Genomic DNA, 27,368 nt, shown 5'->3' with positions numbered 1-27,368 from the left:
ATCACCTTCCCTTCCCCTCCCCACAACAGGCACCCTGTGAGGTAGGTAGGGTTGGGAGAGCTCTGAGAGAACTGTGACTGGCCCAAGGTCACCCAGCTGGCTTCATGTGTAGGAGTGGGGAAACAAATCCAGTTCCCCAGATTAGCCTCCGCCGCTCATGTGGAGGAGTGGGGAATCAAACCTGGTTCTTCAGATTAGAGTCCCCTGCTCCAAACCACTGCTCTTAACCACAACACCACACTGGCTCTCAAGACTCTCCGAGCGGAGGTTGCCAGAAGCAACCTGGCTTGGAAACATGCGCAGACCCCAAGCTGCGTATCAAAGCTGGGGCGTTCAGAGCCAGGGACTCCTTGGCTGCTTCCTGGGGGGGGTATGGCTAACAGACCCTTTCCTGGAGAGTTTCTGTGATTATTGCGGTCCAGAAGAAGGGCCCTTCCTACGCTAGGAGATGCCGAACTTACACAATAAGCAACTGCAGTGCCTGCGTTGGAATCCCAGCTCTTCCCATTTATTTGGGCAGAGGTTGGGAACTTCCTGAACTTCGCCCTCTTTTATCAAGGCCAGGCCTCTGCTGTCAGCAAAGCCCAGCCCGGGGCGGGGGCACCATGGGTACTCAAGTGACCTGGATCACCCCAGGCTACTCACAACTACAGGCCGGGGATGGCGGAAGCGCCTGCTTTCTCCTGTAGCCGAACGCTCCCTCCGCCCACACCGGCTGACTCCTCTAAGCAAGAGCTGTGTTCCTAATGCTGGAGAGTTTGCTCCGCCTGGCTGGCATGCAGGAGAGCGTGGCAGAAAGGGCAGTGCAGGGCAGCTTCCCTTCGCAAAGGGAGCACCCCAAACAGTGAGTTACCCCCAAAGCGCTACAGGGCCAGGGCGCCCAGGGCTGTTCTAAGAGAGAACGGGTGGTTGGCTGGAAGATACAGAGTGGCAGCGATGGCGGCAGCAAGGAGGCAGCGTTGCTTTCCTGTGCCAGGAGGCGAGACCTTCCGCGCCTGGGATGCTTCCTAGCACCACACGTCGTGCTGATGTGGGCCTTGGCAAGGCCGTGGGAGGGGGAGCAGGGCTTTCCAGCTCTGCCGGGGCACTGTGATGAGGTGGGGGGGATGAGGCTCTTGACATGGGATTTTGTTTCGAAGCAATGCATCTGTGCGCCACTGTGGCGATGCCAAGCGCACCAGAGCTCTTCTGGGCCAAGCTGTGCTCTACGTTGCCTTCCGTGGTTCCAGCGGTCTCATTCTGGGGAGCTGGAGGAGGCTCCCGGCGCCTCTCTCTGCTTGGCAGCCTTAACCTGGAGCGGCTTCCTTCTGGAAGAGAAAACGGGGAGGGGTGGGGAGGTCGAAAGAGGTCACATACCAAATCAGATGGAAAGGTGTTTCTGATGCTTGTCAGGGCAGGCCTATTTCCTACTTCAAACGCAATGTGAGTTTGCTTTCAGGTCTCCCCCGGCATATCAAATTTAACATCCTAAGGTCATTTATGCATGGTCGCTGTAACCTCCTTTATTCCCTATTTCAGCCAGGATCTAACTTTTCAGTATGCACGATATCCCATTCCTTGGTAGCTCGACACTGTTTTGACACAAAACCAACCCGGGTCTTCCCATTCCTTTTAATCCGACTTTTCCCTCTCCCCTGAGCTCAGCCCAGCTCAAAGCAGGGTACAGGTGACTAAACAGGGGGAAACAGAGAAGATTGGCTTCTCTCACAGCCAGTCACAGAGTAGTGTGTAAAGAGGCGGGGATTCAAGTGCTTCCTCCTTCCTCTAAGCTCTTTCTGTGCAAAAGAAAGGCTTTTTAAAACGAGGCTTGGACACCCCCCACCCCCACCCCACCATTTCAGATTGCTCCTTTTTTTGTTTTTGGTTCTTAAAATGCTTTTTTATGCGGCAGTTGGGTTTGGTGAAAAGCAAATCTCTCATGGTGAGCACTGCGAAGTAAGCCAATTACAGAGCAGCATTTAAAGGGTGGGACTTGATTTGAGCTTGGGAGACTGCTTTTCTGTATTCATGGCTCGATTAGCACACAGTTTCGTCCCTGATCATTCAAGCCAATGCATACAGTTTTCCCCAAATCGGGTTACATTAATATGCAATGAATAGGCTTACCAGGTCCCTCTTCTTCGGTGGGAGGTTTTTGGAGTGGAGGTGGGGGGGGGGGTTGCACGCTCCCGGAAGTGCTGCATTGCAAAGAGTTTGAGTGGAAACCTGCCCTCTGCGATGCAGCACTTCCGGATGTGAACCAGAAGTGACCTGTCCCTGCCTGCACAGATTGCCTGCCGACCCTCAGCTGGTCACGGACGGCCAGGTGGATTGGCGGGGGTTTGCCCGCTACCACCTGGCACTTGGCAACCCTAGCAATGAACCCAGGTCCAAACAGGGAGATCCAACCCATGCATAAAAGGCCTAAAATGTTCAGGTTTATTTCTGTTTCAGTTTTCATCTTTTACCACTTGAGGAGGCAGGACTTTAGGGTTGTTCCTTCCCCTGGTGAGGATTAAGAATTAAGAAAGAAAGAGCCAGGTTCCAGTGGAGCACTTTTCAAGAGAGAAATTCCTCACGGAGCACTAATTTTAACATAGAACCTATATACTAAACTGAATGACAGTAGTATTTTCCTTTCCAATCTCTTCATGGAGCGCTAGGAGATGTTTCGTGGAGCACCAAATGCTCCACGGAACACAGTTTTTGGGAACCTCTGTTCTAGAACTTCCTGCCTTGTTACCACTATTTGCCCCAACTCCCCATTCTCCCCTCCCCAAAACAACTGGGGATGTCCAATAGTATGCAGAAGCATCATGTCCTGAGAGCAGAGGGAATCCCAGTTTGCATGTCCGAGGTTGCCAGTCTGCAGTCCCCTCCCACCATAAAGTCCAGAGCAGATTATTTAGACACAAGATCCCCCACCCCCTAGTCCCTGCTGTTGACAGCGAGAGTGTGGCACTTACGTCACACAGATCCTCCTGGGTCTTGCGCCGTTGAGCTCTGCTCCTGGGAGAACAAGGGTGAGAAACAGAAGCAGAGAGGGGAAAAATCACATTGACAGTTTGCATGAAAAGGAGGCCCTGGACAGGTATGCCCCAAGAATCAGAGGGGGCATCATAGTCTAGGGGTGCCAGGTCCCCCCTGGCCACTGGTGGGGGATGGAGGGGTAGGGTTGCCAGATCCAGGCTGGGAAACTCCTGGAGATTTGGGGATAGAGCCTGAGGAGGACAGGGACCACAGTGGGGTTCAATGCCATAGAGCCCGCTCTCCAAAGCATCCATTTTCTCCAGGGGAACTGATCTCTGTAATTCCGGTGGATGGATCCCCAGGTCCCACCTGGAGGGATCCCCAGGTCCCACCTGGAGGCTGGCATTCCTCTCCTAAGCACGGTGCCAGGACCTCCAACATCCTAGGACTGGATGGGTTGCAAGAAAGCTCCCACGATATATTTTTGCTCTGCTAATTAACTGGGGTGGCAGGCGGTGGGCTGCACAGAGGGAAAAGGGGATGCTGTGCCATAGAATGGCGGGCTGGAAGGGAAAATGTGTTCACCATCTTTTCTTAAGCACTGGGAAGCCCGGAAAGAGCTTGACCAGCAGGAGTTAATCCGCCTTCTGAGGCAGATAAGGGATTCCAGGACCACAGCAATGAATCTCGAAATGGCAGCCTGGCAAGCTAGTTGAATCGGATGAGCCGATTTGCATGTTACAAAACTACTTTTGTCCAGGCCAGGTGTACCATGAGGCAGGGCAAGGCCCCTCTCAGTTAGGGTCGCCAGGTCCCTCTTCACCACGGGCGGGAGGTTTTTTGGGGCGGAGCCTTAGGAGGGCGAGGCTTAGGGAGGGGAAAGACTTCAATGCCATAGAGTCCAATTGCCTAAGTGGCAATTTTCTCCAGGTGAACTGATTGCTATCAGCTGGAGATCAGTTGTAATAGCAGGAGATCTCCAGCCACCACCTGGAGGTTGGCAACCCTACTCTCAGTAGATTTGGGGTACTATTAGAGAATCTCACATTGCCCATTCTTTTGTCTATTACATTTCTGCCATGGGGGTGGGGGGGAGGCATGCAGATTTTTCTGTTTCGGGCATTGATATAACTGACTGGTTCTCCCTCACACACTAAACAACAACTCTCAAAGAAAGGAAGTGCGGCTGGTTTGGCAAAGACAAATTCATTTTAGATACTTCCTAATATTCTGTAAGGACCATGAAGCAATCAGTTTCCCACAATAATTCTGTGCCAGATACTTGTGCCTTATTTCACATTGCATTCAATTACAGGTTGCAATCTCACATCTGGACATCTTGGGAACAAAAGCGGTCCGTATTTTGAATCTGTCTGTATTTTGGATCTGAGGTTCGACTGCGGTGGGGAGGGAAGCTAAACTGAAGTCTGCATGTGCTGCGATTGAGCCTAGGTTTCAGTTTAGCTTCCCTCCCAGCCACAGTCAATTTTCTATCTCAGGGGTTCCCAAAGTGGGCAGTACCACCCCCTGGGGGGCAGTGGGATTACCTAGGGAGGCACTAAGAGGCAGGGGGCAGCAGGGGATGCTAGAGACTGTATTGTTCACTAATTTACAATAGATCACCCTATGGCACCATGCTGGCAATTTAGTGGAAACTAATAGAATTTTTCTCCAGGCTTTGAAAAGCTGGTACCACTGGATCAAGTTCATCAGTTTTGTTGAGTAAATTTCAACTAAAAAGTTTTGATTTTGAATTGTTACTGTTTTGAAATTTTATTGTTATTGTATTCTTTAGTGCGTCATGCAAACCCCTATTTTGAATAATGCTTTTTATAGGGCAGGGTAGGGGGGGCTCAGGGGTTGAGTTTGTGGACCCAAGGGGGCGGTGGCCCGAAAAGTTTGGGAACCACTGTTCTATCTGATTCGGAGCCATGCCGCCCGGCCTCTCCACACTTCGGAAAGGCTGGGTGGCGTGGTTGCAAGTCAGATCCGCCCTGCCCGGCCTCTCGGAAGTCAGGGGAGTCCAGCTTGAAGGGTCCAGTTTTCTGGTCAGCCTGGATATGGGATGTCCAGATAAAGGACACTCAATCTGTATTCTTAACTTCTTTAAAGATTAACAAGATGTATTTTGACATACATTTTCGTGAGTCAGGGTTTCCTTCAGCACAAAAGTGCTTGCTGGAACACACTCAGTTAGTCTTTAAGGGGCTGCTGGATGCCTGTTGTAGGCAGGGCCGGTGCTACCACCGGAAGGAAGTATTTTTTCACACAACGCATAGTTAAATTGTGGAACTCCCTGCCCCAGGATGTGGTGATGGCTGCCAGCTTGGAGGGCTTTAATAGGGGAGTGGACATATTCATGGAGGAGCGGGGTATTCATGGTTATTAGTTAGAATGGATGCTGGTCATGCTGCAGACCTATTCTCTCTAGTATCAGAGGAGCATGCCTATTATTTTGGGTGCAGTGGAACACAGGCAGGATGCTGCTGCTGCAGTCGTCTTGTTTGTGGGCTTCCTAGAGGCACCTGGTTGGCCACTGTGTGAACAGACTGCTGGGCTGGATGGACTTTGGTCTGATCCAGCAGGGCCTTTCTTATGTTCTTACCATTAGGCAAACTAGGCGGTCGCCTAGGGCGCAGGCCTCAGAGGGGCACAGAACTGTTTAAAATTAGTTTGTTGGGGGGAAATGCAACTGACAATTTATATTTTTTATTTTAAGATAAGTACCACAACAGTGCTATGGAACATAATTAATTATAATGTCTTATAAAAAGTTTTGTGCTTTTATTTTTTCTATAAGGCATCTGTTTTTGAAAATTGGTTAGCAATGGGGAGGCACAAGAAGTTAGCCTTGCCTAGGGCACAAAAATGACTGGCATCGGCCCTGGTTGTAGGGTTGTCAGCTCCCTCTTTGCCTCTGGCGAGAGGTTTCTGGGGCGGAGCCTGAAGAGGGTGGGGTTTGGGAAGGGGAGGGACTTCAACGCCATAGAGTCCAATTGCCAACGCGGCCATTTTCTCCAGGGGAACTGATCTCTATCAACTGAAGATCAGTTGTAATAGCAGGAGATCTCCAGCTAGTACCTGGAGGTTGGCAACCCTAGCCTGTTGAATTTTGCCACAACAAACTAACACGGCTACCTCGCTGGAATTTTGCATTTCTGCCATTTCAAATGTAGACTTTATATAGTTCCCCCCTCTTTAACCATCTAGCAACACAACAGCTGCTGTTCCCAAGATGGCGGTTGGTCCTCTGATACTGAAAGGGGCCTTGTCGATTTGAACAACTTTGAGCCAAACTTTCTGCAAAGCGCTTCCTCTGTCCTTCTGACCTCCACTGATTTCTTTCTCAGACTTCATCGCAATGACTAATGCCTAGTCCTGACTGCCTGTTGGCTATCACACTTTTAACATAGAGCAACAATTGAGCCTTTTCTTCATTTTTGCTTGCTGTCCTTTAATATCAGTGCTGTCTGCAATCTGTTTTGGGTCTCCCCCATAATAGTTTTATCCTTATATGTTTGCACATTTTTATGTTCAAGAAATGTAACACCTCTGAAATTTGATACTGCTGAATCTATGATGCTATCATAACCTAATATTCTTCTCCGAGTTCTCTGCTCTGGCAAATCCTTGCACTGTTATCTCCTCCCCCTTTTCTTTTCCTCCTTCTCTTTTTCATTAAACCGCACTGACTAATTCCCTGTAGTAAACTTTGCTCTCAGAATTCATTTCCCACCAGACATAACTAATTATCCATTGACTGTTTATCTTCCTCCCCCATCTCAAGAGAACCTGTGAGGTACAACCCATGGCTCATTCAGTGGCATCTGGATGGATTTGAACAGGCTGTTTGGACTGATAGTGGACCAATACTTGGTGCATCGGTGTTTTCTGCTTTTCACGTGTATTTCTCCAAGATGTGATGCAAAGAAAGAAAAACAGGGAACTCTAAGAACAAGAGGAGAAAGGGTGGAACAGTATCTACCTGTTGCTCTATGCTCTGTGTTCTATTGACCTCATTTCCAGATAGATCTAGACTTGATCCTCCGTGAAGAACTTGTCTGCTTTCATTTCCTGATTGGTAACTAGCTGCCCTTTGAGTACCCTCACTCTCAGAGGGATGAGCTTTCTTAGCCAGCCTCTCCATCTTGTTGAGGTCTTCTGAGACAACCAGCTCTGCAGGACACAAAAACCTTTGGTCACATGTGTTGCTTGTGGCAGTACCTAGGAGGTGTACCTCTGGCAGTGAGCCTGTCCTAGGGTGTTTTTTCCTCTCCGGTCCATTCTTGGAAACTTCTAAATTGGATGTTGCATTCAAGAGACTCTCTCCTTGAGTGTTGTCTTTACGGGCTTTCTTTGGTCCTCTGTCACTCCGAGCACCTGCTGCCTCCTGGAATCTTCCATGCTGAAGACGGTCCATGAGGACTATTCCATTCTGAGACCCCTCCCGAGTCTCACGGTCTAAGTCACCAGAGCCAAGATCTTGGTTGCTATCAGGAAGGGACTCTTCCTTTGAGCCATGGGAAGCAGGTTTCTTCCCAATATGGGTGACATGGAATCTAGGACAAAAAAATAAAAGCCAGAACAATCTACAGGTCATCTTATCAGGACCTTCCATCGATTGGGGTTGCCAGGTCTCCTGAGAATAAGATGCCAAGGCAGCCTAGAGACCCATCTACACAATACACTTTTCCCAGGTACGTCCCTTGAGTTAGGTCACCAGGTATGGTGTGGGAGTTCCATGCTTCCTAGGCGTGTGGGAGCCCAATTCAGATAGCAAATGGAGCTGGGCCTTGAGCCCCTCCCCCCAGCTCCCATTCATTTTTCTGACCTGAAACAGTCCTGGGGAGCTGCTTGAGGAAATCTAACGTGAATGAATAGGTTGCATGTATGTTTCTAGGGATGCCAGCCTCCAGGTGGGACCTTGAGATCCCCCAGAATTACAGCTCATCTCCAGACTATAGAGATCAGTTCCCATGAAATAACTTAACGGTTTGGTTTGGAAGGTGGACTCTATGGCATTGTAGCTTACTGAGGCCCCTGTCCTCCTCAGACTCCATCCCCAAATCTCCAGGAGTTTCCCAACCTGGATCTGGCAATCCTACCCTCCATCCCCCACCGGTAGCCAAGTGGAACCTGGCAACCCTATATATTTCCACAAAAGGGGGAAGCTGCTGGGTCATTACAGATCAGGAAAAGGGATAGGGCTTAAATCTCCTCTCTCCATGTGCTACAGTCTTGATCTAAATAGGGCCCATGCCCACCTGGGAACCGTGGAACACCCGTTCTCTACCAACCCAACCCAGGGACAAACCTGCAAAAATATAATGGATAGTCAGGCCCATAAGAGGTGGTGCTGGACCAAGTCGAGATGGTAGGTGTATTTAATTTGAAACAGATGGAGGGGAAGATCTCAGTCACCTCCTTCTACTGAACTTCTATGCAGAGTGACTCCCATCTTTCTCATGTGTTTCCAAATAGATGTATTATGCTGACCACTTTTCTGTTGTTCTTCACCACAGAGACAGAAAAATATGAAGGCAGGGTTTAAGCTTTTGAATGGGGAGAAGAGGCTGGGACTTTCACCCCCAAAATCTCCAGGAACCTGGAGCTGGCATCCTTACCATCAGCTGAGCTCCATGTCAGATACCCTGCTGTGGGGACCCTCACCTTGAGATAGGATTACCAGGTCCCTCTTTGCCACCAGCGGGAGGTTTTTGGGGTGGAGCCTGAGGAGGTCTGTTGTAGGCAGGGCCGGTGCTACCACCGGAAGGAAGTATTTTTTCACACAACGCATAGTTAAATTGTGGAACTCCCTGCCCCAGGATGTGGTGATGGCTGCCAGCTTGCAGGGCTTTAAGAGGGGAGTGGACATATTCATGGAGGGGTATTCATGGCTGTTAGTTAGAATGGATGCTGGTCATGCTGCATACCTATTCTCTCTAGTATCAGAGGAGCATGCCTATTATTTTGGGTGCGGTGGAACACAGGCAGGATGGTGCTGCTGCACTCATCTTGTTTGTGGCTTCCTGGAGGCACCTGGTTGGCCACTGTGTGAACAGACTGCTGGACTTGATGGGCCTTGGTCTGATCCAGCAGGGCCTTTCTTATGTTTTTACCATTAGGCGAACTAGCCGGTCGCCTAGGGCACAGGCCTCAGAGGGGCGCAGAACTGTTTAAGATTAGTTTGTTGGGGGGAAATGCAACTGACAATTTATATTTTTTATTTTAAGATAAGTACCACAACAGTGCTATGGAACATAATTAATTATAATGTCTTATAAAAAGTTTTGTGCTTTTATTTTTTCTATAAGACATCTGTTTTTGAAAATTGGATAGCAATGGGGGGGCACAAGAATTTAGCCTTGCCTAGGGCACAAAAATGACTGGCATCGGCCCTGGTTGTAGGGTTGTCAGCTCCCTCTTCGCCTCTGGCGAGAGGTTTCTGGGGCGGAGCCTGAGGAGGGTGGGGTTTGGGAAGGGGAGGGACTTCAAAGCCATAGAGTCCAATTGCCATTTTCTCCAGGGGAACTGACCTCTATTGCCTGGAGATCAGTTGTAATAGCAGGTGATCTCCAGCTACCACCTGGAGGTTGGCAGCCCTACCTTGAGAAGGGAGGTGGGCGAACACCAAAAAACATGGCCAGTTGTGGCCCTAGATCAGTGGTTCCCAACCTTTTTTTGACCAGGGACCACTAGGACTTTTTTGTTCGGTGCAGGGACCCCAAGGTTCAAAATAAAAATTCCAAGAATTTGAAAATAAACTTTAATCATAACTGTTAGTTAAACATTAAACTTAGAATAATATTTGAATATATTTTTTATAATAGAGAACTTTCAATTGAAAATATTAATTTATTATGGGTTTATAACTTTCTTTCGCGGACCTTAATTTAGTTCTCGCGGACCCCTGGTTGGGAACCAGTGCCCTAGATTGTGCAAATCCCTCCTCCCCAGATTTCACCTGACTCCTCCATTATGCTTCAGAAGCCAGGGCAAGATATTTTTTGTTGTTTTTAAACCTTAATTGATCTGTTGATGGCCTGGATTTATCTCATTCCCTCATCATTTCCCTTTTTCTGTCCTGACTTCCTGATTTGTTATTAAAATATTTGTTTTTTTTTAAAAAAAGAAATTATATGATCTGTTTAAATTTTTAATACCAAATGATTAGTATTTATTGCACTCTTTTTCTTATCTTTGTCCCCTCCCTGTTCAACCTTTTCAAAATTCTCATTGTTCTTCTTACTTACTGTAATCTTGTCATCTGCCTTGAAAGCCACATTAATCAGTGTGGGATACAAATATTTAAAATAAGTATTTTAAAGAAAAAATAGGGCATTTCATGTTTTAATTAGCTCGTTTAACACTTGAACTATTTGAAGTCTGTTTAACACAAACTCTTTTTGCTCTCAATGTTTTGTAAGAAATTTTGTGAACTAAGAACCAGCTCTACATTTCTTTCTTTCCGATACCTCTAATACCATTGTAATCTGCACTGGTTTCCTCCTCTGCATCTTCTGCATCTGAGATCATAGATGTTTCCCGCCATCCTTTGCAACACTTTGCCCTGCCAGCCAGGCATATGCAGAGATGTGTTTCAAGGATGTGTACGGCACCCCAGATAAGTGCATGTTGTAATAATAAAAAAAGGATGAGAACCCCAGGAAACTGGAGCGTGCATTTCTTTACCAAGTCTATTTTTAACAGCTTTATGAACAAGACAGGTGAGAAATAGGATCTGGGGAGAGACCTTCCTCCGTTCTCAACGGTGCCAGTCTAAGCAGAGTAATTTTTAAATCCATCGAAGTCAGTGGGCTTAGAAAGGTGTAACTCTGCTTAAGACTACACTGCTATTTATACTAGGGTTGCCGGGTCCCACTTTGCCACTGGCGGGAGGTTTTTGGGGCGGAGTAGGATTGCCAGGTCCCTCTTTGTTACCAATGGAAGGTTTTGGGGGGGAGCCTGAGGAGGATGGTGTTTGGGGAGGGACTTCAATGCCATAGAGTCCAATTGCCAAAGTGGCCATTTTCTCCAGGGGAACTGATCTCTATCGGCTGGAGATCAGTTGTAATAGCAGATCTCCAGCTAATAAACCTGGAGGTTGGCAACCCCAATTGACACAGAGGTTGGCCTGATTTTACTGGGAAGACTGTATATATCCGTATGTGGACTGGTTAGTCTAGGCCAGGCTGGCTGTTGGTTTCTGGTGCATTTTTCACTTGCTTTGGTATGTTTTTTTTTAAAGCTGCGGCTCAAACAAATCAGCGGGGGATTATGATGAATCCTGGCAAATCCATGTTGTTCTGCTTGTGCCTTAATTTTGTTTTCAACTAGCAAATTAAGCTCAGAAAGCAGCTTCCAAACTACCCTCCCTTACCACAGATGTTACAGCTGGAACCGCTAATACATGGGGGGGAGGGGGGAGTGCCGCTCACTAAGACTTACTCCAGATCTCTTAATACAGACTCGGTGCCTGCGAGGGTGCAACATCATGGGTTGTATTTTGTTTAAGACACTTTTGACCATGCCGAAAAAGCATTTTCATCTGCTGACTGTGGTGTAGAAGAGCAAGGAGGGAAGGGGAGATAGCTGGTGTCCAAGGAGCTCCAAAATAAGGAACCCAGCGAGCATCATAGAATCACAGAGTTGGAAGGGACCACCAGGGTCATCTAGTCCAACCCCCTGCACAATGCAAGACATTCACAACTCACTCCCCACACCCCAGTGACCCCCTACTCCATGCCCAGAAGATGGCCAAGATGCCCTCCCTCTCATCATCTGCCTAAGGTCATAGAATCAGCATTGCTGACAGATGGCCATCTAACCTCTTCTTAAAAACCTCCAGGGAAGGAAAGCTTACCACCTCCCGAGGAAGCCTGTTCCACTGAGGAACCGCTCTAACTGTTAGAAAATTCTTCCTAATGTCTAGGCAGAAACTCTTGATTTAATTTCAACCCGTTGGTTCTGGTCTGACCTTCTGGGGCAACAGAAAACAAGTCAGCACCATCCCACCATCCTCTATATGACAGCCCTTCAAGTACTTGAAGATGGTTATCGTATCCCCTCTCAGTCCTGTCAGTCTCTTGAAGAGACTTTAAGGAAGTGAGCGGCATTCCCATCATGTATTAACTGTACCTGCTGTTACATCTATGGCAAGCGAAAGTAGTTTGGAAGCTGCTTTCTGAGCTTAAGTTGCCAGCTGAAAACAAAATTAAAGCACAAGCAGAATATTAGAAGGCCTTGAGGAGAATAGTTACATTGTGGAACTCCCTGCCCCAGGATGTGGTAATGGCTGCCAACTTTAAGAGGCTTTAAGAGGGGAGAGGACATGGAAGATAGGACTATCCATGGCTACTAGTCAAAATGGCTACTACTAGTCATGATGCATACCTATTCTCTCCAGGATCAGAGGAGCATGCCCATTATATTAGGTGCTGTGGGACACAGGCAGGATGGTGCTGCTGCAGTTGTCTTGCTTGTGGGCTTCCTAGAGGCCCCTGGTTGACCGCTGTGTGAACAGACTGCTGGACTTGATGGGCCTTCGTCTGATCCAGCATGGCTTTTATTATGATCTTAGAATACGCTGTCCTTGTAAGGTATTAAAAAGGCTATTTGTAGCTATGGCACATCAGCTCTTACCCGTGAGTATTTCTATTCATGCTAAATAAGGGACAGTTCCTTCAAATAGCAAACCCAGTATTCCTTTTCCTTTCTGATTGCCGCAAAACAGTCCCGCCCAGGAAATACCTGCCAACAGAGAAGACAGTGGTCTCTCCAGGATGCATCTTGCTTTTGCCCTCCTTGGACCGGCCCTGGCGATGCAGCGGGCGTCTCTTCTTCTGACTGCAGTGCATGCATGGGGCCTGGGCAGATCCCAGATGCACAGTGTGGTGATGGGGCACGCCGCCATCTTGGCTGTTGCGATGGGGACAGAGGCTGTGGCAGGAAAGAGAGAAAGGACTGCACCAAGCCATCTTCCTAAAAGACGATGCCTGCATTGCCCCAGGCCACTAGGTCTCAGCAGCTCTTCACAGGCAACCCTCTAGGACGGTGGTTCATCAGCTATCATGCAGAGGCAAAAGACCTGAAGCATCAGCAAGGGTGGGCAGAGTGGGGGTCAGATTGGAAAAGTTCTCCTGTGCAGGCCCCACTGAAAATGGGAATGGGACAGGAATACAATTCAATCTCAGTATTAATGGGAGGCTAGTGTGTCCAAACTAGGGTTGCCAGTTCTGGGTGGGGAAATACCTGGAGATTTTGGAGATAGAGCCTGAGGAGGGCAGGGTTTGGGGAGGGAGAAGAAGAAGAGTTGGTTTTTATATGCCGACTTTCTCTACCATTTAAGGGAGACTCAAACTGGCTTACAATCACCTTCCCTTCCCCTCCCCACAACAGACACCCTGTGAGGTAGGTGGGGCTGAGAGAGCTCTAAGAGAGGTGTAACTTGCCCAAGGTCACCCAGCTGGCTTCGTGTGTAGGAGTGAGGAAACAAATCCAGTTCACCAGATTAGCCTCCACCGCTCATGGGGAGGAGGGGGGAATCAAACCCGGTTCTCCAGAGCAAAGTCCACCACTTCAGCAGGGGAACTGATCTCTTTCACCTGGAGTTCAGTTGTAACAGAAGGAGATCTCCAGGCCCCATCTGGAGACTGGCAACCCTAGTCCAAACTGGGCATGACAAGGTCCTGGTTAGGGTTGCCAGGTCCCTCTTCACCATCGGCGGGAGGTTTTTGTGGCGGAGCCTGAGGAGGGCGGGGTTTGGTGAGGGGAGGGACTTCAAGGCCATAGAGTCCAGTTGCCAAAGCGGCCATTTTTTCTCCAGGGGAACTGACCTCTATCGGCTGGAGATCAGTTGTAACAGCAGGAGATCTCCAACTGGTACCTGGAGGTTGGCAACCCTAGTCCTGGTTCAGCCCCATCAGCAGAGAACTTCCTGAATTGTAACAGGTGGAAATGGCCTGTGCCTTCTGGGGTACCACAAGGATCATCCATCCCCCATCCCATGCTGTCTAACATCAACATTCAACAGCTGCAAGAGTTCGTTGAGAGACCAAACTTCCAATGTCCTCGGTAGACGAACGACAGCGAAACTGATCTGTCCTTTCCATCAGACTCTCAGGAGGTAGTGGTAGAGACCTGGCAACCCTAACCAGGACCTTGTCATGCCCAGTTTGGACTAGGGTTGCCAATCTCCAGATGGGGCCTGGAGATCTCCTGTTGTTGCAACTGAACTCCAGGTGACAGAAATCAGTTCCCTTGCTGAAGAGGTGGACTTTGCTCTGGAGAACCGGGTTTGATTCCCACTCCTGCTCATGAGCAGCGGACACTAATCTGGTGAACTGGATTCGTTTCCCCACTCCTACACATGAAGCCAGCTGGGTGACCTTGGGCTAGTCGCACTCTCTCAACCCTCACCACGAGATTGGTTGGGAACAGACCTGGTGAGGCTTAGCCTAGACAAAAGAGAAGACTGCTGACTGGGGATATGAACTGGGACTAGGGTTGCCAGGACCCTCTTTGCCACCAGTGGGAAGTTTTTGGGGCAGAGTCTGAGGAGGGAGGGAAGAGACTTTAACGCCATAGAGTCCAATTGCCATAGCTGCCATTATTTCCAGGGGAACTGATCCCTATCGGCGGGAGATCAGTTGTAATAGCGGGAGATCTCCAGCTAGTACTTGGAGGTTGGCAACCCTAACTGGGATGAGGGGTTCATCCTGTGCCAGATGAGGCAGCACTCCCCTTGAAGACTCTGGCTTGCAGCTGGCATGGGCTGCCAGATATCCAGGTGGAGGTGGTGACCAGGAGTGCATTTTAACGGCTCAGGCGGATTTCCCAGGCGAAGCATCTGCCCACAGCCACGCATGCCCTGGTGACCTCCAGATGGGACAGATGCAATGCTCAAGGTGCAGCTGCCTTTGAAAACTTCAAAGACTTCAGCAGGGGATTCCAGATTGTTAATAGGTAAGCTGCACGGAGCACGTTGTCCCAGTACTGAAATAACTGCACCAGCTTTGAGAGCCACCGTGGTGTAGTGGTTAAGAGCGATGGACTCTAATCTGGAGAACTGGGTTTGATTCCCCACTCCCCTACATAAAGCCTGCTGGTTGACCTTGGGCTAGTGACAGTTCCCTCTGAACTCTTTCAGCCTCACCTACTGCACAAGGTGCCTGTTGTGGGGAGAGGAAGGTGATTGTAAGCCGCTTTGAGAGAATTCAATTCAAAGTGGGGCTTTTGATTTTTAACGTGTTTAAATGGTCTGGACCAGACACCTCAAGGGCCATCTTCTTCTTCTTCCATATGACCAGACCCCTTAAACATATAGGTTGTCTTGGGAGACCCTGCGAGACGTGTCAGAGATGATATGGCGGGGGGGGGGGCTTGAGATGGGAGGGATCTCAATGGTGTCACCAAGGTTATGCATCTTCCTCCAGAGAAGTTGGTCATCCCTCCTCCTTGGTGGGATTTAGAAATGACAGCTGTGCTATTTGGAAGAGGAACAGGGTCATAGGACATCTTTGCCTGACCTTTTCATTTCCCAGAGGAAAAAACCCTCCATCTTTTCTGTGGCTATGATAGTTGACTTCCGGCCCCATCATCAAGAATGACGTCCAGATGGCATGTGATGCTGGAGATCCGAGACCGGCACTCCAGGTGAATTTGGGGTCCTACAAACAGCATCTATGAGATGCCCCAGAGATTCCCAAGATGCCCCTCAAGTACTGGTGTACCTTGGAGGAATATCTATCATGAACTTCAAAAAATGCTCAAATTAAAATTCACTTTAGATCCAAAGAATATGTTGTTGGGCATTACTCTACCAGAATTACCTGTGCAATCCAGAGATCTATTCAAATACGCCACAACTGCAGCAAGAAATGGAAACAGGCATTGCTTCCAGATATAGAAGAATGGAAAGAAAAGCTTTTGGAATACGCAACTATGGCCAAAATGACCAACTTGGCAAATAGTGACCAGAATTATGAGGTATTTTATGAAAAATTGAATTTATTTAATCAATATGTTAAAGTTTAAAAATAAGAATGAGTGGTAGAAAATTAGATGGTAGCTAGCCACAATCATTATTAGGTTATGAAATCTTTATTAACTATATTTAACAAGCTAGGAAAGGTATCTGGACTTAATAACCATGCAAATATGTATGACAATGTAATCACCTTTATTTTTTACTTGTATTGCCAAACTTTTTCCTTTCCTTTTCCTTACTTTGTACCTTTGCCCCCCTTATGAAATTAATTTTTTTTAAAGTACTGGTGTACCTTGACTCTCTCCTCACCTGGGCACGGGGACTACCATGGAACCTGCCAGCTCAGCGTCGCGTTCCCCCAGCATCTCCTTCAGGACCTCCACATTTGCTGGCAAGAGGAAGAAAGTCAAAAGGTGTATCAAAGTTGTGCCCTCAAGTGCCAGGGATTCTCAGCAATTAAAGGCAGGGTAAGCCCACCTTCATTCTGAATGATACACTTCACGATCTTCTCCACTGTGTCGTCATTCATCTCCTCGTCCTCATCTGAAACGAGAAAATGTGTCAGTAAGTAAAGAAACTCAAGCACTCCTTGGATGACAGGTCTCTCCGCAGACTATGAAGAAGAAGAAGAAGAGTTGGTTTTTATATGCTGACTTTCTCTACCTTTTAAGGAGAATAAACCAGTTTACAATCTCCTTCCCTTCCTCTCCCCACAACAGACACCCTATGAGGTAGGTGAGACTGAGAGAGCTCTAAGAGAGCTGTGACTAGCCCAAGATCACCCAGCTGGCTTCATATGTAGGAGTGGGAAAACCAATCAAGCTCACCAGATTAGTGTCCACCACTCATGTTGAGGAGTGGGGAATCAAACCCAGTTCTCCAGATTAGAGTCCGCCAGTACGGTTGCGTGGTTAAGAGTGGTGGTTTGGAGCTGTTGCTGATTCCCCCTCCCCAACCAAGTCCATAGTTAAAAGGGCCTATGAGAGCAACCCCCATGAAGTATGTCATGCCTTCTGTCTGAATTGCCAGTTTTAATTTTTTAAGTATCTAGCCCCTTTCATTGTGAAGATACAAAGGAAAATGTGCAGGCAGTTTTTGTCTGGGTTGCCTGAGAAGGAATGGAGAAGGGGAAGCTGCAAGAATGCCAGAACTGAGTCATTTAACCATTTCCTGACCAACTACATTTCCATCTGCTCTGTTGCATCACCTTTTCTGCCTGGCCTCTTGCTTCTTGCTTGCTAGCTTCTTTTCTCTATAATCATTGTAGTGACAAGTGAGAACACTGGGTAGAAAATCAGAATGAGATTTATACTGTTTTGGAGTTGCCTCCCCTGTTCAAAATGAGGAAATTGCTGAGAGGGGAAGGAGCAGCAAAATGACAGCTCAGATTCACTCAGCTTGGTATCTGTTATTGCAAACCTCCTTGCTGTAACTTGAATAAATGTGTACCTCTGAGCATGTGCTGAATGCATTTTACTTTCCAGTGAATAACCAGCACCGAGTTCCTGTCCACGGCTCCCACAAAACCTGGAATTGGGTTTTGTGATCTGAAAAGGGATACTGCTCTGGCAGACTTCACTCCATAAGTGCCATGGGGCTCTGTTCTGAACCCAGGCAACCAGGCTCTAGCTATGCCATAAGTGATTCTACCTTTCTTCGTGTATCTTATGTTCCGTAGTCTTTAAAATGTTAAGTTGTTGGGGAAATGACAAATTCTTTCCAGGGTAAGCATGTCTATCAAACATCAGTAATGATTATATAATATGAATGTATAAACAAGGGTATCCATGGAGGTATTGATATTCATTAGTATTGTCTCAGGGACTATGCCAAGAGGAAGCAGCACATGCCAAGCTAGAGAAGGCAGGGAAGATTGTGATGGAGTAAGAAAACAAAGGGAATAGAGGATGTTGAAAGTGAGCAAATGTGAGCTCTTGACCCAAAGAACCAGAAATCACCACAGAGTCATATAGAATCCAAGCAGATGGCTTTTACTGGTCAAAAAGGCGATGCAGTGCATACAGGGAACTATGGCAGCTATGAGAGTCTCACTAGCTGAACAATAATATAAGGCAGTAAATGGCGGGATATTACACAGCATCAGCACACATAAACAGAGTATACTTTCCCAGGAGCAGCATTCCCAGGCCTTGGTATGTGTGGTCGACCTTGAGGCTAGACAGTACAGTACAGACACAGAAACAATACTGAAACCGAGATAGCAGCCTGACATCCTGCTCCCCTTAAGGCCCCCTCCCAGTCTGTAAGGGGGATGGTCTTTCCGGGTAGGCAGTGTGAAAGGCATCGACGAGTTTGGGGGCGGAGACATCTCGTGCGCGAACCCATTCGTCGTAGGCAGGGGGGAAGTGTTTCCAACGGACTAAATACTGTAGGTTTCCATGGTGAACACGAGAGTCAAGGATTTTGGAGACCTCGAAGTGCTCCTCCCCCCCCACCATAATGGGCTGTTCGGGAGGCGGATCGGGATGCCATTGTGGAGAGGCAGTATGGGGCTTCAGGAGGCTAATGTGGAAAACGGGATGTACACGCCTCAGGGCTTTGGGGAGAGCTAGTTCCACTGTGCCAGGATTTATGACCCGTGTGATGGGGAATGGGCCAATGAATTTAGCATTGAGCTTAAGGCACGGACGGGTGGAACGTAGATTTTTGGTGGAAAGATAGACCAATTTACCCACTCGAAGTTCGCCCCCGGGGGAACGATGTTTATCGGCTTGTGCTTTGTATTTGCGCTTGGCTCGGTCGAGATTGGTAACGAGCCAAGGCCAGGTGGTACGGAGGGTGTGCGCCCAGGAAGCAACGTCAGGATCTCCCTCCCCCTCCACATTATTTCTGGGAGTAACAGGACCGAAATCCTGTCCATACACTGCATAGAATGGGCTAAAACCTGTAGATTGATGTACAGCATTATTGTAGGCATATTCAGCAAAAGGTAATAGTTCCACCCAGTTATCTTGGTGGTAGTTAACATAACAGCGTAAATAACATTCAAGTACAGCATTGACACGTTCAGTTTGACCATCGGTTTGGGGATGGTATGCAGTAGACAATCCTTGTTCTACCCCCACCAACTTGAGAAATGCTTTCCAAAACTTGGAAACAAAGCTACTGCCGCGGTCACAGATTATTTTGCGCGGAAACGAATGTAATTTGAAGATATGTGATACGAAGAGGCGGGCCAGTTTCTGAGCAGAGGGGATCCCTGCGCATGGAACTAAATGGATTTGCTTGGAAAACAAATCAGTAACAACCCATAATACAGTTTTTCCCCCGCTGAGAGGGAGATCAGTCATAAAGTCCATAGCAATCACTTCCCAGGGTTTGTTGGGTGTTTCCAGAGGTTGCAGTAGCCCCGGGGGTTTGCCCTGTGATCGTTTCACTGTGGCGCAAATAGGACAGCTGCGAATAAAAGAGTCAACATCGGAACGCATTCCCCCCCACCAAAACTGTCTGCGCAATAAGTGGAGAGTCTTTAGAAATCCAAAGTGTCCAGCTGTTTTTGCTCCATGAGCTAAGTGCAAAACGTCTTTTCGGAGCGCTTTGGGCACATACAATTTCGAGTCTTTGTACCAAGAGCCTCCTTGTTCGATTACACCAGGAGGCAGGGTTTGATCTGAGCGTTCCATAAGGCATTGTTCCCGAAGGGACTGTAAGAAGGATTCGGAGATGGGGGGCCCCCCCTTGGTCATAGTGGCATCAGGAGCAGTCATGGGGGTTGACGAGGGGGAAGCGCTTACTTGCGGTGGTGTGCAGACTGCAGGCGGCAGGGCGGCCGGTGGAGCTGGAGGAGCGGGAGCGCCGGCCATCATGAGTTTCGGTTGCGGAGGCGGCTGGGCAGCCGGTAGGGCTGGAGGAGCTTGCGCTCCGGTTATTGCGTGCTTCCGTTGCGGCAGCGTCTGGGATCGAGTTTGTACAGCTAGTACAGGCAGGGCTTCTCTTTGTGCGGGTGTAAATAAAGAGTTTGTTGGCCGATCGAGTTTCGCCGGGTATTGAGGTAACCGGGAGAGAGCATCTGCGAGAACGTTTTGTTTCCCAGGGACATGCTTCAGGACGAAACGAAACTGAGCAAAGAATTCTGCCCAACGCTGCTGTTTTGCGGACAATTTATGGGACCCCGTGAGGGCAGCTAGATTTTTGTGATCGGTCCAAACTTCAAAGGGGACTTTAGACCCCTCCAGGAATTGTCGCCATAGAGTAAGTGCATGGTGAACGGCCGATGCCTCTTTCTCCCAAATGGGCCAGTTCAATTGGGAGTGCGCAAACTTCTTCGAGAAGTAAGCGCAAGGGTGAAGGAGACCATCCGGTCCTTTTTGAAGAAGAGCCCCTCCCATAGCCACATCGGAGGCATCGACTTGCACAATGAACATTCGATTCGGGTCTGGGTGCCGTAGCACGGGTTCCGAGGTGAAGAGGCGTTTGAGGGCTACAAAAGCGGTTTGGCATTTATCAGTCCACAGTATTTTAGCGGAGGGTAAAGTAGCCGAGTTTTCTTTACCCTTGGTTTTCAGCAGGTCGGTAATGGGTAGCGCCACTTGGGCGAAGTTAGGGATGAACCCGCGATAGAAATTAGCAAAACCTAGAAACTGTTGCACTTGTTTGCGGTTGGTAGGAGGGGTCCAATCGAGAACGGATTGGACCTTGGTAGGGTCCATGCTAAGGCCATGGTGGGAGATTATGTATCCTAAGAACGTTATTTTGCTCTGATGAAATTCGCATTTAGCCAACTTTGCAAAGAGTTGGTGATTGCGCAGGCGCTGCAGAACTTCTCGGACCAGAACTACATGCTCATCCATGGTTTTTGAATAAATAAGAATGTCATCCAAATAAACCACCACCCCGCGATACAGCAAATCGTGGAGGATTTCGTTGATGAGTTGCATGAAGACCCCCGGGGCCCCTTTCAACCCGAAAGGCATCACGAGGAATTCAAACATTCCAAAACAGCTAGAGAAGGCAGTGAGGGGCTCGTCTCCTTCGCGGATGCGGACCCGGTAGTAGGCTTCTACTAAGTCCAACTTGGAGAATATACGACCCTCCTGCAACTGCCCCAAAATATCTGATATTAGTGGTATAGGATAGGCGTTGGCTTGAGTAACCGCATTGAGTTTTCTGAAGTCAATGCATAGGCGAAGGTCGCCCTCCTTTTTTCGGACGAAAAATGCAGGAGCTGAGTTTGGGGCATTCGATGGGCGAATGAACCCTCTGGCAAGGTTTTTGTCCAAAAAGTCTCGTAGTACAGTGCGCTCGGAAGCGCTCATAGGGTAAATTTTACTCTTGGTTAGTGTGCAGTCCTTTACCACTTCAATTGCACAGTCAGTGGCCCGGTGGGGGGGTAAGGCATCACATTCTTTAATGTTGAAGACATCAGCAAAGTCCTGGTATACATCAGGGAGGGATGGCGGTGATGGGACTTCGGAGATTAATGCCGAAGCGGGTGGAGACAGCACCGCAACTTGCTGTCGGTGCTGGTCACATTTGGGGCTGGCAAAGGAGATCGTGTTCGTGTCCCAGTCTATACTGGGACTATGACCTTTAATCCAGTTAATTCCCAGGACCACTTCAAATCGGATAGGGGCTATGGTAAAGTCTATTTGCTCCCAGTGGGAGCCAATTCCCATCGCCACCCCTATAGTGCGATGATCAACTGGGCCCCCTTTGAAATGGCTCCCATCCATTTGGGCAAAATGGACGGGGGCTGGTAAAGCCTCGGACTTGACTTTGAGTGCTGCAAATGTGGCTTCATTGATGAGAGTGCGAGCGCAACCGGAGTCAATAAGTGCCTTGACAGGCAGTTGGGGACCCCCTTTATAGTGTTGTACACTGCGTCCACATACACCGTACTTTCTACTTCTTTCACCTTCGTCGGTTTCGTAGGTTTTACAGGAGAAACTGCGGGGGTCTGCGGGGACGTTCCATTCACCGCAGACTGTGACCGGTTATTAGACAGGTCAAGAGGCGAGTCCAGGTTTAGCACTGGGGTATTCTGGAGATGATCTCTGTCCGAAGATGGAGAATTGTCCCCCACTGGGGCACTTATAATCCGAGACCCGGAGGGGTCTGTAGAAACAGGAAGATCGGGAGAGTCTCTGAACAGAAGTGCAGAGGGTGTGAACCGACCTGGCGTTGTACTGCGGGCGGTCGCAGCGCCTCCGCGTTGAGACCTTCCCCGGGTTTGTGAAAGGTCAGGAAGCGAGTCCAGGGTTAACGCTGGGGTATCCCAGGAAAGATCCCTGTCCGAAGACGAAGAATTGTCCCCCAATGGGGCACTTGTAATCCAGGACCCGGAGGGGTCTGCAGAAGTAGGAAGTGCAGAGGGTGTGGGCCGTCCCGGTGCGGTACTGCGGGTGGCCGCGGTGCCTCTGCGTTGAGGTCGTCCCCGAGCTCGGGGTAATGCATTCGGTTGAGGGAGTTCCAGGCATTGAGGACATGCTGAAACAAAGTGGTTCATCGCGCCGCAAACGAGGCAAGCTCCCCTTTGGAATCGGGATTCGCGATCTCGAGGGGGCCGTGCTGATCTCTGCGGGCAGGGAACGGAGACTTCGGGGGGAGGCTTTTGGTCTCCCCTCACCTTGGGTCGCTGACAAGGTAGTATCTCTGCCGAGTCGGCAAAAGAGATCTTCAGTTTGGGTGGTCTCCATGGAACTGGAGGTAGTACGGGTGTTGGTGTAGATCCAAGCAACGGGACCCCTGGACTTCCTGGGGGTGGCAGGACGGGAGCTCTGGGGTCCCCTGGCGCCACAGGCACTGCTAGAGTTACTGGCAACATGGGCGTTCCGCCCAGAGGTGCCGCAGGTTGCTGCGGTTGAGCCTGATCCGGAGACCCTGGTTGTGGAGCTGGGGCCGAGCCATCCGGGTCGGCTTGTATCTGCTGCAAGCAGTCGTTGTCGTGAAGCAAAACGTGCATTTGACCCTGCAAGTGGGTCACCCGGTCTATGTGTTCCCGATTGTGCTGTCGGAGCAAAAACATATCCTTGCCCGCATCACCTAAGCGACGGGGCTGGCTGATTCGGAAGTTTGCAGTCCAGAGAGTTTCCTCATAGTGCAAGTCCTCTTTGGTTCCCTTACGATCCGCTAAAACTTGATCCGTTTCAAGTTTGGTGGTCAGGGTCGTGGTCACTAGTGGCAGAGCTTCCTGCTCCCATGCCGACATAGAGCCGGCTTGATCCGGAAGATCCAGTTGCGGCAGGACCTGAACCGCTAAGGTCGCTGCGTTGACGCCAAAGACGGGGGTTGACAGCTTAGCAATCCCGGCCATTGAAGCGGTGGTCGAGGTCATTCCGTGGAGGAGCGCAACCATCCGTTTTGCCAGTACTTTTAACCCGGCTCCGCACAACCGGGCCAGTTGAGCATCCTCCACTAGACAATCTGACACTAGGAGGTCGTGGCGGGCGCTGGCCTCCACGCTACGCCCTTACAAGTCCAGGCAGGCGGCTACGTTCCACTTCTGCCCGATGAACGTAGTCTAGGGCTTCCCCAAAGGAAGGTATCAAGGAGGAGACCCTTCCAGAGCTCCTGCTCCGGGGAACAGATCCACCGGGACCGGGCTCACTCGGAGAGTTCTGTAGTAGCTCCCATCCGAGCGGCAGGCGAGCCACACGGGGCTCCAGGCACGGTAAACTCACTCGGAGAGCTTTGTCTTAGCTCCCATCCGAGTGGCAGGCGAACCCTCCTGGGCTCCAGCCTGACTGATGAAAAGGGTGATGAAGGAGATAGCTGCCATAATGTGAGCTCTTGACCCAAAGAACCAGAAATCACCACAGAGTCATATAGAATCCAAGCAGATGGCTTTTACTGGTCAAAAAGGCGATACAGTGCATACAGGGAACTATGGCAGCTATGAGAGTCTCACTAGCTGAACAATAATATAAGGCAGTAAATGGCGGGAGATTACACAGCATCAGCACACATAAACAGAGTATACTTTCCCAGGAGCAGCATTCCCAGGCCTTGGTATGTGTGGTCGACCTTGAGGCTAGACAGTACAGTACAGACACAGAAACAATACTGAAACCGAGATAGCAGCCTGACAGCAAAAGAAAGAGAGAGCAGGAAGACAAAACAAACAGAAGAGAGGAAGGGAAAGAGTCAACCAGGTGAGGACATCTGACTTCCTATCACATGCTTGAAGTTCCCATACTTCACCGAGGGGCATGTTAAAGATGGGCTACAGGTAGGGTTGCCAACCTCCAGGTGGAGAGCTCCCACTATTACAACTGATCTCCAGCAAATAGAGATCAGTTCCCCTGGAGAAAATGGCCGCTTTGGCACTTGGACTCTATGGCATTGAAGTCCCTCCCCTCTCCAAACCCCTCCCTCCTCAGGCTCCACCCCTAAAATCTCCAGGTATTTTCCAACCAGGACCTGGCAACCCTAGCTGCAGGCAAGTTGAGAAGGTAGAGGACCACTGTGCTAAACCCTGTTTCAGTTCTACTTGGTGAGAGAAGAAAGCTAGGTTTAGAGGCTGGGATTTGCCCAGGGCTGCTTGGCTCTTGGTTTCCCACACACTGACCTCAGCCTATGCAGAAAATCAAAAAGAAGGAGAGTTAATGCTCTTCCCCTTATGCTGAGGTCCCCTACACATCTGCAAAAGACCTCAACCACAATAAGAGGAAAGGCAAGAATATCAGAGCAAACATTTCAATGTACAGCACATACTCCAAACTATGTAATAAAATGCATTCAATATCTTTTGCTCTGCCACTCTTGTGGCTAAATAATAAGTTGTTAAATGTGTCTAGTGTGTTTTGAGTGAGCACATTATACTTAGCTTGCAAGCAAAGGTATTAATTAAGAAACTTTGCTAAATCCAGCAAGCAAGCTTAAACTGGTCTACTCAGAAATGAGTCCCATTTTATTCAATGGGGCTAACTCCCAGGAAGTGTCCTTCGATTTACAGCAGCAAGCAGCTAGTTAGTTTTAGTCTGAAGTTTTGCACAGGCTCCTTGCAAGTTCTTAGCTCTGAGCTATTTACCAGCTCTAACACTGTAAGTTATTTTTAACACACAAATGACCTGAGATACATAGAGTAGGCAGAACATCTAATCCTGGTTTTTTATTTTGATGTAGAAGTTCTACTCTGGGTCAGTTTATCTCAAATACCAATAAGATTGCTTATGGCTGCAATCCGGTGTGTATTGACTTGGGAATGTGTGTGTGTAAAATGCTGTTAAGTCACAGCTGACTTACAGTGACCCCAGCAAGGGGCTTTCAAGGCAGAGGTGGTTTGCCATTGCCTTCTTCTGCAGAGTCTGCCTTGGAGGTCTCCCATCCAAGTACCAGCCCGGCTTCGCTTCCAAGATTTGACAAGATCCAGCTATACCATGCTGTCTTCCCTCCATTTACCAGGGAATAAGCCCTACTAAAACACTCGGACTTCTTTCCGAGTAAACATGCATAGGAATGTGGAATGGTATAGTATAGTCTGATCTCATCGGATCTCAGAAGCTAAGCTGGGTCGGTACTTGGCAGGGAGACCTCCAAGGAAGCTCTGAGGAAGGATGCATACCTATTCTCTCCAGGATCAGAGGAGCATGCCTATTATATTAGGTGCTGTGGAACACAGGCAGGACAATGCTGCTGCAGTTGTCTTGTTTGTGGGCTTCCTAGAGGCACCTGGTTGGCCACTGTGTGAACAGACTGCTGGACTTGATGGACCTTGGTCTGATCCAGCATGGCCTTTCTTGTGTTCTTAGGTTCTTCTGCAGAGGTGGGCAATAACAAACCACCTCTGCTTAATCACTTGCCTTGAAAACCCCAGAAGGGGTTGCTATAGGTCAGCTGCAACGGCACTCTACAAACACCCAAACATGCATAGGATTGGGTTGTAAGAATGGAGGAGGGTCTAAGGAAGTGAAGGCAAAAATCTGGCGATGAATCTGCTGAGTGGGGTGAGCTGGCCAGCTTGAAAATGTTGCGTATGGCCCCATCCCAAACCCAATGACTTCAAGCCTCATAGGGTTGAAGATAGGTTTGGATACTTTGGAGGGGGAAGTCACCAGGCTCTGCCTGTCAAAAGCCTCCCTACTTTGGGATCCAGGTGAGAGCCAGCATGGTATACTGGTTAAGAGCGGCAGTCTCTAATCTGGAGAACAGGGTTGGTTTCTCCATTCATCCACATGAAACCTGCTGGGTGACCTTGGGCTAGTCACAGTTCTCTCTGAACCCTCTCAGCCTCACCTACCTCACAAGGTGTCTGTTGTGGGGAAGGGAAGGAAAATGTAAGATGGTTTTATTCTCCTTGAAAGGTAGAGAAAATCAACATATAAAAACCAGTAGTGGTTAAGAGCAGTGGTTTGGAGAGGTGGACTCTGATCTGGAGAACCGGGTTTGATTCCCCACTCCTCCACATGAGCGGTAGAGGCTAATCTGGTGAACTGAATTTGTTTCCCCGCTCCTACACATGAAGCCAGCTGGGTGACCTTGGGCTAATCACACTTTCTCAGCCCCAGCTACCTCACAAGGTGTCTGTTGTGGGGAGAGGAAGGGAAGGAGATTGTAAGCCGGTTTGATTCTCCTTAAAAGGAAGAGAAAATTGGGATATAAATACCAGCTCTTCTTCTTGTTCTTCATCCTCCCCTTGTCTTCTGAAGCTGCCAGGCCTTGAGGGGCTCTTGCACCATGGAAGGGGGTCTCCTCCAAGGCCAGCAGAACTCACCATTCTGCAGCTGTGTCAGCGGCTCCTTGTTGACCAAGTCGAGCTCATCACGGTAGGTCCGGCAGCGGTAGCCCTTCTTCTTGAGGACGTGGCAAATGAGGAATCCCACCAGGCCCATACCGAAGAAGACCAGCACCATCAAGAAGGGCATCGACAGGCTGTGCTGGGCCTCCGCCTCGCCATCCTGGGTGCTGTTCTGCTCGGACATTCGGACCTAGGAAAGAGGGAGGGAGTGAGGGGGCAAGGCTCAGAGTCCTCCAGCTGCCCTCGGCCAACCTGGTGTCGTGGTTAAGAGCGCTGGTTTGGAGCGGTGGACTCTAATCTGGAGAACCGGGTTCGATTCCCCACTCCTCCACATGAAGCCAGCTGGGTGACCTTGGGCCAGTCACAGCTCTCTTAGAGCTCTCTCAGCCCCACCTACCTCACAGGGTGTCTGTTGTGGGGAAGGGAATGTGATTGTAAGCCAGTTTGATTCTCCCTTAAGTGGTAGAGAAAGTCAGCATATAAAAACCAACTCTTCTCCTTCTTCTGGCCCTGGTCCCAGCTGCCCCCCAGGTAGGCACAGGACTTGGTTTATTATTTATTTATTTATTTATTTATTTATTTCTATCCCGCCCTCAGTCCCCAGCCAAGGGGCATTGCCCTGCCCTTGGATCACCTGCCAGCCCCAAAGATCCCTGGTGGGCTGTAGTTTTGCTGCCAGGATCCAACTTTAGCCAGAAATGGCGCTTCTACCCTTGGAGTGTCTCTCCCTGCTGC

At 49.1% G+C, this 27,368-nt stretch overlaps 1 protein-coding gene across 1 annotated transcript; it reads right to left on the bottom strand.

The window, feature by feature from the left end:
- Window positions 1-863: 863 nt before the first annotated feature.
- On the bottom strand, window positions 864-26,819 carry RELL2 (RELT like 2). The gene is made up of 8 exons (XM_056862299.1): window positions 26,610-26,819; window positions 16,415-16,480; window positions 16,247-16,325; window positions 12,700-12,888; window positions 7,187-7,508; window positions 4,903-5,003; window positions 2,946-2,988; window positions 864-1,007 (listed from the first exon to the last, which is right to left on the bottom strand). The coding sequence occupies exons 1-8, from the start codon at window positions 26,815-26,817 to the stop codon at window positions 864-866; spliced, it is 1,152 nt and encodes a 383-aa protein (XP_056718277.1). The 5' UTR covers window positions 26,818-26,819.
- Between the last annotated feature and the right edge of the window lie 549 nt (window positions 26,820-27,368).

This window comes from Euleptes europaea, chromosome 17, assembly GCF_029931775.1.
Source record: "Euleptes europaea isolate rEulEur1 chromosome 17, rEulEur1.hap1, whole genome shotgun sequence".
Classification (NCBI taxonomy): Eukaryota; Metazoa; Chordata; class Lepidosauria; order Squamata; family Sphaerodactylidae; genus Euleptes; species Euleptes europaea.
This window is presented reverse-complemented; position numbering and strand designations above follow the sequence as displayed.

Coding starts and splice junctions, on each gene's coding strand:
- RELL2 (XM_056862299.1), bottom strand. CDS start 26,817: ATGTCCGAGCAGAACAGCACCCAGGATGGCGAGGCGGAGGCCCAGCAC. Junction 5,004..7,186: donor GGACAGGCTCACTGCCAGAG/GTACACCTCCTA, acceptor TCCCATATCCAG/GCTGACCAGAAAACTGGACC. Junction 2,989..4,902: donor CGCCACCCAGCCTTTCCGAA/GTGTGGAGAGGC, acceptor TTGTTCTCCCAG/GAGCAGAGCTCAACGGCGCA.